This window comes from Choloepus didactylus, chromosome 15 (assembly GCF_015220235.1).
Source record: "Choloepus didactylus isolate mChoDid1 chromosome 15, mChoDid1.pri, whole genome shotgun sequence".
In the NCBI taxonomy this organism is placed as follows: Eukaryota; Metazoa; Chordata; class Mammalia; order Pilosa; family Megalonychidae; genus Choloepus; species Choloepus didactylus.
The window spans coordinates 71,100,739-71,122,997 of record NC_051321.1 but is presented as its reverse complement, the minus strand read 5'-3'; the positions used below and the strand labels follow the sequence as shown (position 1 = coordinate 71,122,997).

General features: G+C 35.3%; 1 protein-coding gene across 4 annotated transcripts in view; it reads right to left on the bottom strand.

Annotated features, from left to right (window-relative positions):
• ADK (adenosine kinase) overlaps window positions 1-22,259 on the bottom strand; it is a 559,277-nt gene that overhangs the window by 13,025 nt on the left and 523,993 nt on the right. For all 4 annotated transcript variants that reach the window (XM_037804922.1, XM_037804925.1, XM_037804923.1 and 1 more), the window contains one exon: window positions 21,123-21,209. In XM_037804922.1, the coding sequence (XP_037660850.1) occupies window positions 21,123-21,209 (87 nt within the window). The remainder of the gene's footprint in view (window positions 1-21,122; window positions 21,210-22,259) is intronic.

Sequence of the window (22,259 nt, the reverse complement as noted above, 5' to 3'; positions counted from 1 at the left end):
AAAGCATTTCTTAAACAAGACACAAAAAGTCCAAACCATAAAGTAAAAGATAGAGAAATTCAACTGTGCTAAAATGAAAGATATCATCAAAGGATTAGTATCTAGAGTATATAAAGAAATTCTATTAATTAAGAAAAACCACCTAGTAGAAAAATAAGGAAATGTTTTGAACAGGCATGTCCTCAATATAAGACGCTTAACCTCATTATTAACGAGGAAAAATACAAATTAGAACCACAATGAGGTTAAAATACAAATCCACTGGATTAGAAAAATTTAAAAGTCTGACAATGACATTTGATGATGAGGATATTTTGTAATCTTTATACACAGTTGGTAGAAGCTTAAATTGTTACAATGAATTAGGAAAACAATTTGGCATTACCCAGAAAGTTTACTAAGCATTTTCACAACTAGGTGTATATTCCAGAGAAACTCTTAGACCATTAGGACACTTGTGTATGAATGTTCATAGTTTCTAGCAAAAAAGCTAGAAACAACCCAAGTGTCCATCAATAGCAAACTGGAATAATCAATCAACCAATTAATTGTGGCATATTTCTACAATGGAATTGAATAAATTACAGCTATACACACTAACACAGATGAGTTTCAAATTGTTTAGAAATACACAGATTTGTGGTAAATTTAACAAAAAAATAAAAAAAAAACCCACAATAGTTAAGAAGTAGTTATTTCATGTGCAGGGGGTACGTAATTGAAGTTGTGTATGCAATAGCTTCAAAGCTATTAGCTGTATTCTACTTCTCAGCCTGATTGTGGGTACAGGCCTGATCATTTTATTTCCACTATTATTAATATTTGTTTATACCTCATATATATTATTTTATATTTATAAAACATGACATTTAAGACTTTTTTTAAATTAGGAAAAAATACATTTAACATTTCTGTGAATATCCTTCCAGGGTTTCCTCCCACAGTTATGTACAATGTCCTTATGTATAAGGACATTCATTGCAGCATTAGTTTGTAAAAGAAAGGCTAATATAATATAAATACTATATTACCTGATATACAGCCCATATTAAAATATCCCTGATTGTCTCAGTACTATCACTAAAGGATTTTTTTCTTCTGCTTCAGAACCTAATCCAATATCACAGATTGCATTTAGTTGTTTTGTTCCTTTATTTTCCTCTATGGAAAAGTACCCTCTGCCTTTTCAGAATTTCAAGATGTTAGAATTTTTGAAGAGTCTAGGGTCAGTTATTTTGCAGAATATCTTTCAGTTTGGGTTTGCCTGATGTTTGACCATGATTAGGTTCTGGTTTAACATTTTTGGTGGGAATATCACAGGAGTGATGCTGTGTCCTCAAGGTCAGGGAGCACATAATGTTGGTTCGGCCCATTCTTGGTTGAAGGTAAGTTTGATCACTTTGTTAAAGTAATATCTCCTTTTAAAAGTTATGATTTAATGGATGGTGGTGACAGAGGCACAACTTTGTGATTGTAATTAACACTGAATTATTTCAAAAGGGATAAAAAGGGAAATTTTAGGCTGTATATAAGCTATCAAACACCCCAAAACCCACATAGAACTGTACAACACAGAGAGTGAACCTTAATGTAAATAGTGGGCTAAAGTTAATAGCATAATTATAATATTAGTTCATCAATTATAACAAAGGCACCATGTTAATGCAAAATGTTAATAATAGGGAAAACTATGCGTGTGAGAGGGGGGTATGTGGGACCTTGGTACTTTCTGCATGGTTTTCTGTAAACCTACAACTGCTCCAGTAAAAAAAATTATTTTAAAAACAGTTCTATGATTTATATAAACAAAACAAAAAACCTTCAATAAGGGACTAGTTAAATCCATACAATGTGATAATATAAAGTAGTTAACAAGAATGAAGTGGATCAGTACGTGCAGTTATGGAACAATCTCCCAGATATAGCAAGTGTAAAAGCAAGGGTGTAGACAGTATGCCAAACCCCAACCAAAAGTATTCCTGAAAACCCTAAAGAATACCCTGGGCTCCATCTACGACTCTATAAATGTATTACTAAGTTTATTTTTTCAGAAACTTAAGGCCTCCCGATTGTTCCTATGCCGTACAAGCCATGTAACTCAGAGATACCAGTGTCTCCAGGAACATCAACCAGTTCCATTCCTCTATCCCATAAGGTTGACACCCCTTCCCAACATGAAGAACCTAAAATGGTCATTGCACAGATATCTCTGAAGATTGAGAGAATGATCAAATGAGAGGAAGCGTAACTGAGAAATTAGGATTTGACAAATGATGATGACTACTGACTCACTATATAGATATTTCTTTTTAGTTTCTAGTTATCAGAATAGTCAGAAGGAAATACCTGAAACTGTTGAACTGTGATCCAGTAGACTTGATCTTTGATAATGACTGTATAACTATATAGCTTTTATCATGTGACCATGTGATTGTAAAAACCTTGTGACTGACATTCCCTTTATCCAGTGTATGGGTAGATGAGTAATAAAATAAAGACATGAATGAAAAAATAATAACAACAGACTGGGAATATGGGGAAAAAATACCCCTGTGTAAACTATGGACATAGTAATAGTACTATTTTAATAATCTTTTATCAATTGTACACATACGTAACTACTGTTAAAAAGATAGCAGAATTACAAAAAAAAGTGTTATCATCAATTGTAACAAATTTTCCACACAAATGCAAGTGTTGGTGGTGGGATGGTGTATGGGAATCCTGTATTTTTTGCTTGATTGTTCTGTAAACGCACAACTTCTCTAATAATAAAAAAAGCCAGGGTGTAGAAAAGTAAGCATAATATACTTGCATTCGAGTGGAAAAACTAGGCTATGTATACATACATAAACTTATTTAGGCATAGAATATTTCTGGAAAGATTCAACAGAAAATAGTAACCAAAGTCACCTCATGAAGGGGAATTAAGAGGATTGAAGTAGGTGCAATATTTACTTTTCATTATACACAAACATACATACACACATGCACATACTCTTTTGTACTGTTTGTATTTTCTACCATTTAAAAATATTACTTTTGCAATAAAAAGTATATTAAGAACTTTTTTTACCTTGTTAAATATACTTAGACATCATGCTTTAAAATGCAGATATAGCACAATTAACTTATTTCTGTTATTGGACATTCAGATTGTTCTGCTTTTTTTACTGCTATAACTAATACTGCGATAAATACCCTTGTAAAATGCTTCTAATATTAACCATTGTGCACATATCTAACTTCCTTAGGATAAATTTCTTTATGGGTTATTAATAATTTTTAAGGCTTTACATCAATATTGCTAAAGTGCCTGTCAAAAAATTGTATTAATATATACTCCCAATGGCAGTCTTGCCAATATTGGTATTTTAAAAATTCTATTTGCTAATTTGTTTATAGAGAAGTTGAACTCTTTTTTTGTTCATATGCGTACAGGCCATTTGTATTTTTTACTTTTATGAACTGTCTGATGACATCTTTTACCTATGTTTCTATTTGGTATTTCTGTTTTTCTAAATTGGGAAATACATATATACACATGGCTATACACATTTAAATTTTTTTGGACATTCCCAGTTTGTCTACTACAGATGTTGGAAATAATTCCCTTTCCTTTGTCATTTGACTTTTATTTTTATTTTTATATAGACATATTTATCTTTTCTTTAATACATTTTCCACTAAATTTAGGTTTAAAAAGGTCTTCCATACCAGAAGATCAGATAAATATTAGCCTATATTTTCTTTTAGTTCATTTATGGTCATTTAACTGTTTACTCCATTTGGAAATTAGTTCAGAGTATGGATTGATAGTGTCAATTTTTTATCAAAGACTTATATTTTTTGTTCCACTGCCGTATCTTGAATAATCCACCTGGTTTCTACTATTTTTTTGAAAAAAAAAACTTTTTATTTTGAAACAATTTTATACTTACAGAAGAGTTACAAAGATAGTATAGAGTGTTCCTGTATCCGTTGATTTTAAATGCTGACTACTAAATTCCTACCTGTTTCAACATCTGTTTTTAGTCTTTGGTCAGGTCTATGCAATACATTTTAGAAACGTTTATCCAAAATAATAGAAACAAAAATATTATTTTTTGTGTTTGTGTAAAGAGACAACATTCTCATTTCCAGATAGAGATTTCAGGGACGATTTTGATTTTCTTCTTTTTGCTTTGCTTATTTCCTAAATATTCTATAATAAGCAATATTATTTTTACAATCAGAAAAAAAGGTCTGAAAACATTATCTTAAAAAATAGCACAGGAACATTGAACTATTCAGAAAAATGGTTATTAAGAGCAACTCATGCAAGAGTTTCAGCTAAAATGATGTTTTATTCTAATAGTTTCCATTCATGTCTTTGGAGTTCATTGTAGCCACCTGAGAACAGAACTTTCTACAAAGTAAACCAGTGTAAGTATCAGTCTAAGTACAATGAAATTGGCCATTCTTCCGAGAAGAAGAAGGACATAAAGATCTTCACTGCTTTCTGTACTGTTAGGCTTAGGGAAATACAAGAAGTTTTAGAGAAGGTAACGTAGAAAGCCATGTTTCTGAGGAAATGTAGATCAGTCTTACCTCCCCACATGAAGTCTTCACCTACGGAAGTCTGGTGGTTTGGAGCCAAATACCCAGAAAAACATGTTCTTAATCTTAATCCCTTCCTGTAGGTATGAACCCACTGTAAATAGGACCTTTTGCTGAGGTTACTTCAGTTAAGGTGTGGCCCAGCTGAATCAGGATGGGTTTTAATCCTATTATGGAAGGCTTTACAGGGTAGGTCACAGACAGGGAGAAAGCCAGAGGGAACAGCCAGAAGCCGAAGGTCAGAGGAACCCAGAAGGGAAAGGAGAAGCCATGAGAGGCCGCCATGTGCACTGCCATGTGACAGAAAAGTCAAGGACCAGCACTAAGGATCACGGGCAGCAGCCCCAGCACACCAGTCTTCTGGGAGAAAGCATTGCCTTAATTGATGTCTTGCTTTTGGACTTTCCCTAGCCTCAAAACTCTGAGCCAATAAATTCCTGTTGTTTAAGCCAACCCATTGCATGGTGTTTGCTTTGGCAGCCAGGAGACTAAAACAGGTTCGTTACATGCCAAGTCAATCAGACTTGAATCTTCTGAAATGGAAATTCGAGGACCAATGATTCCCTCACAGGGATGCTGGGAGAATTCCCAACAGAATTTAGCAGAAGGATCACTGTATTCGAATAGAGTGGCTATCATGATATCACTGAAAACAAGATTTTCAGTAAAACAGTTGAGGTTTATAATGACTTGGGATTTAATGAGTTTTAATGGGTTGAGGGGCCATGGGACACAGTTCTAAGCCTTAGCACCTTAGGACAGCATAATTCATGAAGTTGGGAAACATAGGTCACACATACAAACCCAAAATGTTGGTAAAATGAGATTGTTGGAAGAAATGTTCTTCCACTTTGGCTTTTAAACCTCTTAATATTTACTGTAAAAAGAAAACCTCAAAAATTAAAAAGAACTGTTTAAAACTATATGCATTATATTCCAAATGCATTCATCTATTCCAGTGCTTGGTAAACTTACTCACTTTATTATAGGCATGTTGTCTTCAGAAAGCTACATGATTCACCTCAGACTACTGGTATTCTCTATGGCTTTGGCTCAGATCCTTGAGGACTGGGTTCAATGATCTAATGAATAATTTGCATTCCTGAATGCTGTAATCCTAGGAATTCCCTACTGCCTCATCCCTTGCCTCACCCCAGCTAATTCATTTAAGTTTATCAATGTTCTTTATACATGAGTAATATCAAACTTCACACTATATAGTAGTGACAAGTTAATTACATAGTTATTAGGAGATAATATGGGAGTAGTAACATAAGTTATCATGCAATTACCATTGTTCTCAGAGGCATTACCATGCAATTAAAGCTAACCTGATAACAATATTTTACAGCAACTAACCAATGCTGCTGAACTCTATATTCTCTCTGCCCACCTCCCTGTCCAAAATTTGCTCTCTGTCATTACTGGGTGAATTTGATGTTCAATTCTTTGTTTATTTTCCATCTTTCTTAGACATTTACTCTTTAGTGATGATTTATATGCTCTCTAACTGGACTGCTTTTTCTCAAGATCTTTAAACTTCTTACCTTCTATACCAGCAATTATCAGATATATGTTGCCACATGGCATATGACACTTTCTAAAGACTGATTTTTATTACCTATGGCTGCTTCAGGAAAGGGAGTAAGATATAAGCGAAAACTTTGGCTAAGCTGAATCTTCAATTTACTAGGCTCATGCCACTACTACTCTTACACTTAATTTTTATTATAAGAAGCAAATGAAAAGAAAGTAAAAACCTATGTCATCACAAGTACCTTGATTCATTCAAATAACTGACAGTTATTAAAGACCTATCATTTCTAGGCACTGTGTTAGACACCAAAGGATTCAAAGATGAATAAAACATAGTTTTTCCTTGAGGATTTTACAGCTTTAGGAGAGAAAGCTATGTAAATACTTATAAAATAGCAAGGCGTCTAAGGCCTGAAAGAAGACTAGTATAGGTAGACTATGCAAGCAAAGGCGAAAGTGGCAAGAGACAAAGACGGAGGGATAGGTAGATCAAAACATCCTTTTGGGCCACTACAATAAGCTTAGATTTTTAGTCTGTGTCATGAGAAGGCACTAAAGGGTTGTAAGTGGAGTGAAATAATTAGATTTTTTCCTAAAATGATCATTTTGGCTACCGCGTAGAAAATGGAACAGAATGCAAGAGAGTGAAAGCATGCAGATCAGTAAGAAAGCTACTATAATAAACAGAAAAACGGGTCTTCACTAAAGTCACGGCAGAGAAATGATGAGAAGTGGATGGATTTGAGAAATGAGATATATCCTCAAAACTGAATCAAAAAACTCACTGAAGGTTTGGACAGAGGGAAAGGGAGGAATCAAGAATAATTCCTAGGTTTCTAGCTCGAGCTATAGGTTGTTTGATGTTTCATGTATTGTGTGATATATAGATCATGTTGTGGGGAATATTCTCAGAACTGTAAATAAGAGAACAAGGGTACAGACAAGGAATGCAAACAGGTACTGTACAGGTTATTAGTGCTCATCCTTATAGTACCCTTTTAAGAAAAATCACCTCCATTCCAGCATTGCTGAGGGGATCAGTTAATGTTTGGTGTATGTAAAGCAATCCTTACTGTATCTATAGCTAATTGGACCAAGGGGTGGGCAACTGATCCAAGAGCAAACAATTTATGGTTTTTACAGTGTCCTACTTACGATATGGGAAAGCAAAAAAAGGCTTGGAAGGTGATTGTGAGCTAGGAAGAAACTGACATATACAATGAAGCTGAGGAAACTTAATAACAAGTAAGCACTAGAGTGAAGATCCATGAAGTCTGTAGAACCAATTTGAATCTAAAAATCACCATCTGGCTCCATTCTCAGTAAAAATGTGTCATTTTTGACTCTTTTTTGGGTTCTTAGAGATCTCTCTTACAATAGATAATATTTGACGAATTATAACTATGTGCCAGGCACTGTGTGAAGTGCTTTACAAACATATCATTTAACTTCCATAATAACCTAAACGAAGTAGGTACTCTTTATCCTTATTTTTATAGATGAGGAAACTGAGACTCAGAAATGTTAAGTCACTTGCCCATTCTCCCACCCACAACCGTTAATGGTGGTACCAGGACCTAAAACCCACATCTTTTGACCCACTGTCTTAACCATTATGTTATAATGTCTCCCTTAATGCTTGTGTACTTCCTTACAAGAAAAAAAAATTCCTTACCTTGAGCTAAGGAATGGATTTCTGTTCCTTTCAGCCAAAGGAGTCAGATGAAACAGTGCGTTGAAGCTGAAGTAGGGATGCCCTACCATATCCTGTTCTGCCTACCATGACCACAAGTGTTGTCATTCTCAAGAAAAGTGAACAGAATGAAATAAATTCCTGTATTGTGGGAATTCTGAAATGTACATTTAAAAATAGGATGATCTATTATAATAATAAATGCATTTCCTTTCTTTTCCCTCTGTCTTTGAATACTTCATTATAGAAGAACAAGGTAAATACAATTGTGATCAACCAATTTCCTTCTCTACCTTCGGAAAAATTAAAAGCAAGAGCTCTAGTGGTGCCTTATGTACCTTAAAATTTTCTGACCTGTTACTAGCTGAGTAATTCAAAGATTCATGGCTTAAACACTAATCTCAGGATAAAATTTGGCTTAGAATCCACGTACAGATAAACATCTGACAGCATTTTAAAGGTAAAGAAAACTGCAACATCTTTTGCTATTCTTTTTGACAATCTGTTACTCCTAGACTTTCGAATTGGTCATTTCTCAGCTATCATGATTTTTGTTAGTCATTTAGGCAGACTTGGGCCATAGTATAAGAAGGCATGAGAAGTTTACTATAAGGCACTGAATAAATAATTGTAAAGATGGGAAGAAGACTAACTTTAAATATAATGGCAAAATTTATTTTTAAATAAATTTTCAGTTTTTCTTGTTCATTATCCTATGTAAGTGATTTTTGCAACTGTGATTTTTTCCCTAGCCATTTCAACAAGTTCAAAGCCGATAAAGTTTCCATAGAAGGTAAGTAACTACTCATTCTGACCTTTGTCTTTTACACAGATGTGCATCAATTATTATCTTTAAGATGATGACTAACCTAAAGCAAGGTAGAATATTTTTGAATTATCTTTAATGAAGGTATTTAGAAACAAGGATGGTATTGACAGTTTCATGTGGCTAAAACATGTTGTGTTACCAAAACATTTAAGTTTAATAAAAATGGTAAATGGTTATTGTTTTCCTCAAAGACATATATTTTATGATTGCTTCGCTACCTTGTTAAAATTGGTTTTTCAGAAAAATCATGCATTTCTTCTGGTATAAGTATGGATGACAGTCTCTTTATATTGGTTTTGGCTTTCATTATGTTCTAGTGTTAGCCTCATTACTAGAGTGAGGAAAAGTCTGAAAACCCCTTTAGCTATTAAATTCGTGTATTTAACAAGTCACAACCTTGAAATCTTGCTCTACCTGAAAGCACAATTAAAAGTACTTGACTATTATTACTAGAGGAAAGTTTTAATGAAAGCTAATTAAGCTGCAAAACTCCCAAGTGGTTAACTGATTTTAGGGGCTAAATTTCTGGTACTTGTAATTATCCTCTGATGACTTCACTTAGTGTTTCACAACCATGACAGATGACAATGAAAAACTGCAGTGAAATTCATCCACCTTGACACTGTGCTAAGCACTGGCTTCTCCCTCTCCAAGTAAAATCAATACTCTCTTTGAGTAAACAGGTTTACAGCTTTATTAGGATGTCTTGCTTGTTCTGTAACAGCTACTTGAATCTGTGGTAACAAATCGACTCAACTCGGTTAAACCTAGAGAGCTGGGTAAGAGGCTCATCGATATCGTTGTTATAAAAATAAACTGCAGGACATCAGAAAGCTGGAGCAAACAGTCTGGTAAATGTCAATATTTTCCCTTGCGGAGGATGACAAAAACAGTGAGATCATGTAGAAAGCCTTTCTTTCCCTCTAAAAAAGGATTCTTGTTTCAATTGGATAAAGCACTTCTATTTTTTGTGCACAGCTCTTCTGAATGAAATTTTCACTTCCTAATTCCCATGTGCATCCAGAACAGGAAGTTGATGTAAATATTTTGTATTTTTCCTGCCATTTCAGATTGTTTATTTTCCTTCATATTCAGGGACTTATTTTGGTCTTCACTGACTCCACAAAATTATCTTATTCAAGATGTTTAGAATACTAGTGGTGGCTCAGTCTTACCTACTTTTTATTACTAAAACAAAACTTTTGTCATCTACATCTGGAAATCCATTTTAATTCAATGTTCATTTCTTGCTATAATATCTGTGAGATCTGATGTTGCACCTTCAAAATCAGGCCTTCCATATTTTTACTCCAAGAGCACACAGTGTTGGCTTCCATGGGCTCACAACCTTCCGACTAGAGGCAGCACCCATAAAATGTCTGCTGCCTAAAGACAGAGCAATAGATGATGGATTGGGAGGGAGGGAAAGAAAGAAATGGTGGTGTGACAGGATGTTAAAGTTGGTGGATCGGGGTATTGGGGGAGGGGGGTCGGGGTATGCTGGAGTTCTGTGTATGGGGTTTGTATTGTTTTTGCAACTGTTCCTGTAAGTTTGAATTTATTTCAAAATGAAATTAAAAAAAAAAAAAGTCTGCTACCTATTAGGAGCAGGCCTCCACATGGCTACAGCTTTACCAAACAAGGATGAATATACCTACTTTTAGGTGTTCACAGGTTTCTCAAAGAACCAACATCTGGCAGGAAATTCCCTTTTCAATTTGGCTAGTTTAGACTATCCAGATGTGACAAAGTAATGTCCCCCCCACCGAAAAGTGCTCAGATGTAAAAATTTTTTTCCTTTCATTTTCTGTGTAGTCTAGTTAGTAAAATTACGTTTTGACTTCATATTGACTACCAACTATTCATGAATTCAAATACCTTGTGACCTATATGTTAGAAAACACAGATATTTCAGGGCAAAGGAAATCAACAAATATTGAATTTTTAAATAACTTAAAAAGCTACTGTGCCTGCCCGGGTAAAGTCTGACCTAGCAGGCATTTGCATAATGAAAACCAAAGCCTAAGTGGTGTCAGATGGTGCAGTGGCTGACATGGACAGGAAGTCAATTCAGAGCAAAGGTTCCCGTACAATAGCTCAGCTCAACACACCCTCCTACACAAAGGCAAGTGGTCAGTGCTTTAGCTATGAAGATAACTTATTATTTCCTCTTTGTGGTGGCCAAAAATAGAAACTTGCCAAGTTCTATTAACATAGCATGAGACATTACATTTGGAAAAACATAATTAAAAAAAAAAAAAAAGGATTTCTAAATACCCCTCATTCAGGAAAGAAGCTCCTGAAGGAGTACCACTAAGCAGTGTTCTACACATTGAGATAAGGTGCCCTTTTACCCCCAACCCCTTTCAAAGTGCTGCTTTAAAAATCATTCCTCTTCATGTACAAAAATGTACAAGATCAGGTCAGAGTTTGAATTTCAGACCTAATGTGTGATATCTTGATGCACTTCTCAAAATAAAAGTTTAGTATATACTTCTGCTTATTGTTAAAGTCAAATACCTTGAATGCCCACATGTCAAGAAAAACTACATCAAAGTCTTCTGTTCATTTGGGATATTAACTCATATATTTCCAGGAGGCCTACACAACAGACTACTTAAATAACAACTCTCATTTGGGTTATAAGCATCTGTAATTACTAGATCATGAACTGATGAATCAGGAGATCTGGCTTCTAGTCCTATATTTGCAATTAACTCCCTTGGACAAGTCACTGTACTTTTCTTTGTGCCTCACTTTTGTTATCCATCAAATGGGGACTTATGAGTAGATATAGTTTTATGACCTAACATCAACTCATTCCATGGAGTCCTCCTGAAACTACCAAATAAAATGTGGCAGGGTCAAATGGGGATTCTTTTTTTTTTTTTATTGTTTTTTTTTTTAATTAAATTCAGTTTTATTGAAATATAGTCACATACCATACAATCATCCATGGTGTGCAATCAACTGTTCACAGTACAATCATATAGTTATGCATTCATCACTACAATGGATTTCTGAACATTTTCCTTACATCAGAAAGAATCAGAATAAAAATAAAAAGTAAAAGTAAAAAAGAACACCCAAACCATCCCCCCATCCCACCCTATTTTTCATTTAGTTTTTGTCCCCATTTTTCTACTCATCCATCCATACACTAGATAAAGGGAGTGTGATCCACAAGGTCTTCACAATCACACTGTCACCCTTGTAATCTACATTGTTATACAATTGTCTTCAGGAGTCCATACTACTGGGTTAGAGTGCGACAGTTTCAAGTATTTACTTCTAGCTATTCCAATACATTAAAACCTAAGAGGTGTTATCTATATAGTACATAAGAATGTCCACCAGAGTGACGTCTCGACTCCATCTGAAATCTCTCAGCCACTGAAACTATTTCGTCTCATTTTGCATCCCCCTTTTGGTCAAGATATTCTCAATCCCATGGATGCTGGGTCCAGATTCATCCCTAGGAGTCATATCCTTTATTGCCAGGGAGATTTACACCCCTGGGAGTTGGGTCCCACGTAGGGGGGAGGGCAGTGAGTTCACCTGCTGAGGTGGCTCAGTTAGAGAGAGAGAGAGGGCCACATCTGAGCAACAAAGAGGTACTCGGGGAGACTCTTAGGCACAATTATATGCAAGTTTAGCTTCTCCTTTGCAATAACGAGCTTCATAAGGGCAAGTCAAATGGGGATTCTTTTGATCTCATTTCATTCTGATTCAGATAGGATCTCATTTGAAAAGAACTCCACTGCTGAAAACAGTCTGAAAACCAGAAAATGAGAAAATGAGAAAATGAGAAAATGTGATTTTTTAAAGTACTCCCTTTTGGAACTAACATTCTAAGCAAGATAGTTAAAAACAGAAAGACTTACTGGGACAAAGTCATGGTTGGAATAAGGAGATGTGAGGCTGTGCTTATGGCAAAATTCATAGGCAAGATAACTAATAACTATTGTTACTATTTAACTCAATTCAAAATCCTACATTTGATCAACTGATAATTCCTCACAGCAGGGTAGTTCCAAAATTAAGAGCATTTAATGATGGAAATTGTTTTTAAATTTGCCATTTATTTTGTGGGCTAGAAATAAAGCATATATATCTAAACTATAAAATGTCAAAGTTAACTGAAAAATAAATTAAGAGACTCTTTATACCCCAAGTTTGGGAACTTATATATCTGAAATGGGAGTAGTTGTTAATTTAGTAATCATGTTGATAACATTTGTCATTTTATTCAGACTTCTTTCCTGATATTAAATAAATAAACAGCTTTATAACATCAGAGGTAACATTTCATACAAATCATCATATAGTTTAGAAAGGTGTGTTTAATGACCTATTTATTGTGGCCAAGACTTCTGGTGGTTCCAAGATTGGCCAGCTTGGAACTCTACCCACATGTGATTTTATTTATTTATAAATTATTTTAATTACAAAGCCAAGAAAAGCTATTGTAAAACCTTTAAACATCATTGAGGCCTACAGAGTAAAAAGTTAATATTCCATCTGCCAACTCCCCTGTATATGCACTGTTAGACAGTTTGGCATATATCTTCTTTTCTATGCATTTATAAACATACACACAAACACACAAGGCCATTTTTAACAAAATATAGACGGCATCATATACTTATTGTTCTGTAACTCTTTTATTCCTACTTACCAAGATATTATTATCCAGAAGGTTTTACATGAAGAAATGGGCGATTAGTCCAAAATTTAAAAAGTATTCAAGTCATCATTAATCTTGATTTTAGTGCTATTAAAAAAAAAACCAGCCAAATAATTTTGCAAAATTAATAAATAAATATGGTTGATTAGTGATTTCCAGACTTCTGGAATTCATGGACAAGAGACACTTTCCCAAAAGATTTTAGGAATAAACATAGAATAGCCAAACTTAATAGTTCTAGGTAAGAATCCACTCTCACCAAAGTTATTCATAAATAAAGGATAATTTAACTCCCCCAAAGAAGGAGGACAGTATTTTAAATTGAACACATTTAGCATTAGGTAAAGCTTACTATATTGTCCTTATTGCTTTCATTTTGCTGTTGATGGATGAAAACTCTGTCATGTCATACACTGGCACTAGTCTGCAAACCAGTGTTTAGAAAACCACTTTGGTTATTTCTCCTCACTTAGAGGAGAAGTGAAGAGTGATCTAATGGAAGGGAGTATATCAAAATGGCTCGGGTAAGGACTTTGAGGCCAAACACTGATTTTGCCACCTGGCTTTTAATATGACCTTGAGCAAATTACTTAATTTTTCAAACCTCCAAGACCAGAGGAATTATCCAGCTGAGCCTGGTCCAAGCTGCAAAGCCACAGATTTGTGGAGCTAAATAAATGGTTATTGTTTTGGGTCACAGTTTTGGGGGATGGTTTGTTATGCAGCAAAAAGCTAACTGATACCTGTTGCATGAATCCGACAGAGAAGGTAGATAAAATTGAACAAATCCATGTAATAGCAGCTGGGACTACTGTACAACTCAAATTAATTCTGATTAACTCACTAATATTCTAGGCCAGGAAACTGATGTGCACATATTTTATAATGTCCTAATTCTGTTTAAAAAAAAAAGAACTTCAGAAATTTTGCTTATGATATTTCCCTCTGATCCTCTGCCACTAAATAAAATCTTATAAATGTCAACAGAGTTATCTTGGAATAAACATTTCTCAATAATCAACAAATATAGGAAACCTATGGTTCACATTCATGTTTTAGGTTCTGATACCCTACATGGCTCAGACTGTCTTTGTGTTATCCAAATCCCAAGAAGACACAGCCCTTTGAATCCCATTCTCTGTTCATAATTGCTTTTCTATGGAGGCTATCTAGCATAATATATCTTTGAGAGGACATTCATGTTTGTGGGAAACAGGCTTCACCTTAATATCATCCAGTATTCTGTCCGAATCCCAGTGACTTTTCTTTTTTTGTTACGGCTGGAATAGGATCTTCTTTACTTCTCTTAGCCAACAAAGGCTCAAATAATCTTAGGCAGGGTTCTTAAAATTTGATCCTGGTTCAACTTTATAAAGCTTAGCTAAATCTTCAGATGTGTTACGCTAGTGTTGGTTGTCATGAAGCTTCCTATGACTGTGCAAGGGTGCAAATCTTTCTTCCTCTCCCCTGTATGGACTTGAGCTGCTGTTTGTGGTGACTGTTTCCTATTCCAAATGATCAAATCAAATCCATACCTCATTTGATGATTTTAAGGAAAATTTCTACTTAAGAAATAAAACACAATAGATGTCCTACTAGAGTAGAGAAATAGGGAAAGGTGGTGGTATTGATGTGGGGTGAGGTAGGGGTGGGTAGCTGTCATCTTGGTTACCAGCAGACAGTGAGTCAGTCACATGAAGGTTTTGGTTTTTGAGTGAAGAAGTGTGAGAAACACTATATTTAATACTCACCAAGTTATTTTTTAGTCTTCTCAGTTGGAAGGTGACGGAAGGGAGTGATGCAGAAAAAAAAAAAAATCACAAGAATTCTGCACCATTTTTTTGCACAGCACAATGAAGTAGCAATTAAGAAGAATGGGAGAGGAAGCTACAAACATTTGGCTTTGTGCAAACCAGGGAGGGTAGAAAATATGAAGATAATTTAGAGAATTCCTATGGCTCTCAGAAGTATAGGCAGCTGCTACATGAAGAGGAAGTAGCATTCTTGTTCTGGAAAATCAAATCTTTTTATCAAAATTCTGTTATGAACACAAATTAGAAAGTGAAATTAATGCTCCTTTTTATTAGACAGGAAATAGGATAGTTATTTACATTATGATTGCTAAGTAGCTGTAAGAGTCATTTGCATAGTGTAGGTAATATCTTTTAGGATAATACATTTTCCTTATTAAAAGTGTCATGACCATTTTGAAAATAAAAAGTACTCAGAGGCAGTACAGTTACTTTACTATCATTCAAAATAAAATGCTCTAAATTATGGCTGGCTCCTAACTACAATTAATGAAGTTTGCTTTTTCTTTTTTTTTTCTTTCTTCACTGTCTTAAGTGAAAAAGGGATGGTATTCAGGAAAAAACATAATCAAAGCAAACTGGAGTCTATGGCCAACAGTAACATTGTAATATACCTCCATTAAATGTAACAAAGGCAATACGCCAATGCTAAATGTATATGAGAAGGGGATATAGGGGAGTAATATGGGATTCTTGGTAGTAGTGTTATTTGCTGTCCTTAGTAGTATATTGTCTTGTATGACATGTTATTTTTCTTTTTATCATTTTTTCTTATTGCTAAAAAAAAAAACAATTTTTCTTGTAGTAATCAGTATGTTCAAATGCTGATTGTGGTGATAAATGTACAACTTTATGATGATACCATGAACAACTGATTGTACACTGTGGATAAATGTATGGTATGTGAATATAACTTTATAAAATTGTAGGAAAATATATATATAGGAGTAAAAGTGTTGGAGAAAACATGGTGAGAGGGATGATGCCTCACTAATATGGACTAACTACAATGTGTAAACTCAGAATCGAATTCTTAGAACATAGCCTAACGTGGACACAATAATTGTAATAGTCCCAAGATTGTAAGCTCTTACAGCAGTTAACTCTATCCCTGAATTGTAAGGCCTATCTCTAAACTTTAAGATGCTGATCCCCTAGCATATGTTGTCACAAACATTGGGACTGGCAGTTTGATGTGCTGAGCCCTCAAGCATGGGACTTGCCCTTATGAAGCTCATTACCACAAGGAAAGTCTAAAGTTGTATGTAATGGTGCCTAAGAGTCTCCCCCTGAGTACCTCTTTGTTGCTCAGATGTGGCCCTCTCTCTCTCTAACTGAGCCATCTCAACAGGTGAACTCGCTGCCCTCCCCACTACGTGGGACCCGACTCCCAGGGGTGTAACTCTCCCTGGCAAAGCAGAGTATGACTCCCGGGGATGAATGTGGACCCGGCATCGTGGGACTGAGAGTATCTTCTTGACCAAAAGGGGGATGCAAAATGAGACGAAATAGTTTCAGTGGCTGAGAGATTCCAAATGGAGTCAAGAGGTCACTCTGGTGGACATTCTTATGCACTATAGAGATAACACCTCTTAGGCTTTAATGTATTGGAATAGCTAGAAGTAAATACCTGAAACTACCAAACTCCAACCCAGCAGACTGGACTCCTGAAGACAATTATATAATAATGTGGATTACAAGGGGTGACAGTGTGATTGTGAAGACCGTGTGGATCACACCCCCATTATCTAGTGTATGGATGAGTGGAGGAATGGGGATAAAAACTAAAGGACAAATGGGGTGGGATGGGGGGATGATTTGGGTGTTTTTTTTCACTTTTATTTTTTATCTTGTATAAAAAAAGAAAAAAAAAAAAAAAAGAATGTTGGTCCTTGTTTGAGGTCTCTAGTCTTTTTTTCTGAGAGTTGTAAATATGTCCCTGGGCATCATCTATCAATGGTGTACTCACTTTAGTCTAAAGATGATTTGTAGGTCTAGCACATAATCCTACAGCTGCTATAAAACATACAACTAAATCATATTAGATTAACATAGGCTGGTATTGACAGCCCAGTGGGAACATATTGATTAGGCCCCCTTTCATGTTATTTGTTATGATTTTTCTTCTCAGTTTCATTTACTGGGAAGAAAGAGGGGAAGAGATTTCACTGGGAACAATGACAGTGCCTGTCACAAAATGTTCTCAATGTTTCCATTTGTTACTACGGCAGTGACAAAGCGGGTTCCAAATGAAAAAGCAGACCTGCTGTGAGAAAGCACAGCAGGACAACAGAAAGAAATTTTCTCCTGACCTGGGAAATTAGGAAATCATACTTAGAGATTATAGAATTGTCTCCATTTTCAAGGGCACAATTCTAGCACCTGGGCTTTTGAGGAAGCATGTAAAAAGGGTAGTTCCATCAGAGGTGGCTAGTGATGAATAAAGGGCAAATGCTATAAAGTACTTAAGATCTCGAAACAGAGCAAGAAGGTATGCTCAGAGAGGCCTAGAGGGATTTGTCACTAAACCCTTGAGATGGAGCAACAGATTAAATTTATGTACATTTGGGATACTCATTTAAAAATTACACATGAATATCTATGATGTAGGCATTTATCTTTTAAGTGGCAAAAAAGAACAAATGACACTCTGGTATGGGGACATGCAATTAGCACATGGTAGTTGGAGTGATGCTTTCTCCAAGAACTTGAAATTAATGGAAAGAACGTTATTGTTCCACAGAGAACTGTCCCTTCAATTCACAAAGGGAACTTGAATATAGATACTCAAAGTCACAAAAGACAGAAATACTGTTAGCCCAACAAAACTTGAAAGTAACAGGATGAATATATTAAATATCTAAAGATAGACAGGCTGCGTCAATCAGAAAGGGTAATGGTAATCAGGCAATAAAGCAAAGAAAAACAAACCACAAAGTAAATGTAAAATTTGCCACTGCTTCTCCATTCATGTTCAAGGTAGAGGAAGTCCCAACAGCGGGTATTTCCAACTAAAAAGACCATCTCTATTGGAAGACGGCTGCATCAGGTAGCTTAGCCTGGTGCTATTAAACAGCTGATTCCTGTAACTCTCCTTATTTGGATTCCATGCTGACCAAGCAAGTTTATGATCCAGCTTTCTGTATCTCTGTAGTGCAATCGATTCTACGGCTCAGCAAAAAGCTCTTGGTTCAAACTTACCAGGGACTGCAGTCCTCTTACTTTTTAGCTTCTCTTTCTTTTCTGCAACAATCTTAGCCTCGAGTCCTCAAACCTTATCAGATAAAAGCTCATGTTCAATAAATGAATTCACCTATTCAGATAACAGGAAGATTCTCTTTGGCAAAACCAGCCACAGAAGGCTGATCTGTGGTTCTTGGTCCTAATGATGAGATTTCCCGGATGCTTGGAGAAGCGGTATAGGGCAGTAAGAGCCACACCACCTGGGTTTGAGTCCTGGCTCTGCCACTTTCTAAGCTATGAGACTTCGGTAAAATTACCTAACCCTTCTGTTGCCTCAGTTTTTTCACCAGTAGTAAAGTGGGATTAAAAATAACCTTCCTCTAGTAGTTGCTGTGAAGATTAAATGAGTTAATATATGTAAAGTGTTTAAAATAGTGATTGGCTAGTAATTGCTATGTAAATGCTATTGTTATTCCTATATAGGTTGATTTATATAGATAGAATGTGCTGATCATGCCAACACAAGTATTTCATTGATAAACTGACATTAGGGTGTTCATCTTATTGCAGATGTGTTTTAGACAGCATGACCCAGTCTGTCAGCGCCTGATTACCCTGGCAATTGACCAGATTAGGTTTCAAGTGAGAAAAATGACCACTTAACTGACGTATTACCAGTAAAGTCTGGTCTGGTTTTAGGCTGCCTTCCACATGCTCTGCATTGATTTCAACAATGTGTAGTGAAATCCACTGTTTGAGTTTTGGCTATTATAAAAGTGAATAAAGTGAGGAAGTTGCCAATATTCTGTACAAGGTATCAGCAAACTAAATCCTGTGGGGCAAATCTGGTCTGTGGCCTGTTTTTGCACAGCTGGAAAGCTAGGAAAGGTTTTCACATTTTTAAAGGGTTGCAAAAACAAAACAAACAAAACAAAACAAAATTGCAAGCAAGGGAGAAAACAATCAAACAAACAAATAAGCAAACAAAAAGAATATGCAATACAACCAGTATGTGGCTTGAAAGCCTAAAATAGTCACTATCTGGTCCTTTACAGAAAAAGTGTTCCACAATTTCTTTCCTCTTTACTTATCTCATTGTACCCCAACAATAAGTATAACAAGGCTAGGTAAGTTGAGTGGGATAAACAGAGGCTGAAAATCCTTAACAAAAAGCCCAAGTGCTTTAGTGAGGTAGCTCACCCTAACCACCCAGTACAAACAGTAGCTATTCTGATCTCAGTATCTTAAGAAAGGCCTCTCTCCCTCACAAAGGCTGTAAGTTCTTACCTAGTACTGGCAACATTACAGGCACCTGTAAGACATCACAGGCGCCTGTAAGACAATCTCTTGTTGCAGGGCCAGGCAGTCCAGGGCCCTGGGGCTAGAGGAAGTGCCTAATGATGAGCTCATTATGCATCTTACTGAATGTCAAAGAAATAGAATACTTATTGTTTTAAGAATGTTAAAGTATTTAAAATAATGCACACACAGGATACAAATTAAGAGTTATTAATTCTGGACTAAGATTCCTGATTTAACCAATTTCTAATCAAGAACTCAATAGTGTTTCCTTAAGTATTGCAGAGTTTGGCCTAATTCGGGACAAGGTATTTTTAGCTTACCTGGATTTATAGCTCTGAAGCAGTATGGAATAGAAAAATTAACTGCCAAGTACTTTAATATTATCAGTGACAAAGACTGTCAGAGCAAGGAAATGAAAAATGCAAGCATGACAGTAAAGTAGAATGCTATCTGTGGTATGTATTCTTTCCAAAGAACAGGGTATGATGCATACTACTAACTTAATGGTAATAGCTCATTTAAGACCTTGCATGAATAATTTCATAAAGGGAAAAAAATGAAAAATCTATGTTGGTGGCAAAGTCCATTTAAATAAAGGAATATTTGATTAACAATATTGTTAAATTAAAAGTACCACTCAAAATTAAATTTAAAATTCCAATGATTCAAATTGTCATCTACAGAGAGGGAGATAATGGTCATCTCCATTTATACCCCCCCCCTTTTTTTTTACCTTGTCTTGCTTAAAGTTATGAAAAAGAAACAGAGAACAGGAGGGATTGCTCTGTACAACATTTAGGAATCTAAAGCTCTCCAGAAACTATAACCTAGCTTAACTACATTTAGCTAACAGGAGTTTAGATTTATCAAAAGAACCTTTGAATCAGATTTTAGATCAATCTAAGTCATCAGGCCAAGAATCTTCCAACTGTCTTGATCTTATTTTTGAAGACTCCTTCCAAAAGCGATTTACTCCTTATAAATCTTGCAAGTTCTTACTGAGTCTGACCCAGGCAAAAATTTAACCCTTCTTGGTACAATAGATACCCAAGTATTGTGTTAGAAACAGATGTTCTAACCAAAGAATATAATCCAAAGACATTACCCTTAGTTATTAGCATACTGTTTAATATTCTCCACAACTTGTTTTAAAAAATAACAATGCATTAACATTTAAGCCTGAAGGGCTATGAATATACTGTACTTGATGCTTGTTTATCCAATTCTGACAGAGTTAATCTTGTGAAAATGACTAGCATATAGCATAATAGCAAATTCTCTTTACAGAGAAAACATATTTTTCCAGTAGTAAAATCACCTCATAATATTCACAATGATAGTAGTACATGGAAAGAACATTAGAAGTTAATTATTTAAAAGAAGAAATAAAAAGTCATTAAATTAATAAATCTTGGTTTTGTGGTAGAGACTAGGGTTAAAGGAAATGTTTAACTTGTAAGTATGAAATAAATGAATCTGTACCTCCAACAAATGCATCTCCAGCTCCATTGGTGTCAATGATTTCTTTCTGGTCTTTAACCAAGACAGCAAAAGCGCTGACTTCCTTTTCTGCAATTAAAACCAAAAAAAAAGAGACAGACTGATTACTCTTTGCAACTCTCGATATACAAGCTTACCCAGTAAAGTGTGATGCTCCTTCATTACTCAACATTCAAAAAAAGAGGGCATGTGCTGTGGAAGACAGTTTGGTGGTTCCTCAGAAAGTTGAGTACAGAATTACCATATGATCCAGAAATCCCACTTCTAGGTATACACCCAATAGAATTGAGGGGCAGGGACTTGAAACAGATACTTGCACATCAATGTTCATAGCAACATTATTCACAGTTGCCAAAAGATGGAAGCAAACCCAAGTGTCCATTTACCAATGAATGGATAAATAAATGGAGTATTATTCAGCTGTAGAAAGGAATGAAGTTCTGATACATGCAACAAAATGGATGAACCTTGAAGACATAATGTTGAGTGAAATAAGCCAGACACAAAAGAATAAATTTTGTGTGATCTCATTGACATGAAATAATTAGAATAAGCAAACTCACAGAGTCAGAATCTAGAATTTAGGTTACCAGGGGCTGGGCTGGGGGTAGGCAACAGGGAGTTAATGCTTAAATTGTACAGAGTTTCATTTGGGTTGATCACAGAGTTTTGGATATGGATGGTGGTGATGGTAGCATAATATTGCGAAAGTAATTAACAGCACTGAATTATATAAGTGAATGTCATCAAATGGGGAAATTTTAGATTGTATAAATGTTACTAAAATAAAAATAAAAAAACCCCACATAGGACTGTACAACACAGTGAGCCCTATTTTAAACAATGGACTATAGTTAATAGTACAATTATAAAAATGTTCTCTCATGAATTATAACAAATGTACCACATTAATGCAAGGTAATAATAATAGGATAGTATATGGGAACTCTATTTTTTGCAAGATTTTTCTGTAAACTTATAACTTCTCAAATAAAAAATAAAATAATAAAGAGAGGGCGTAAGCTCCATATTCTTCACATGAGCACTTGGGAACCAAGATGCAAAGTCAGTTGCAAGCAATAACTTCTGTAACTTTCAGCATATGGATCCTGTATGTAT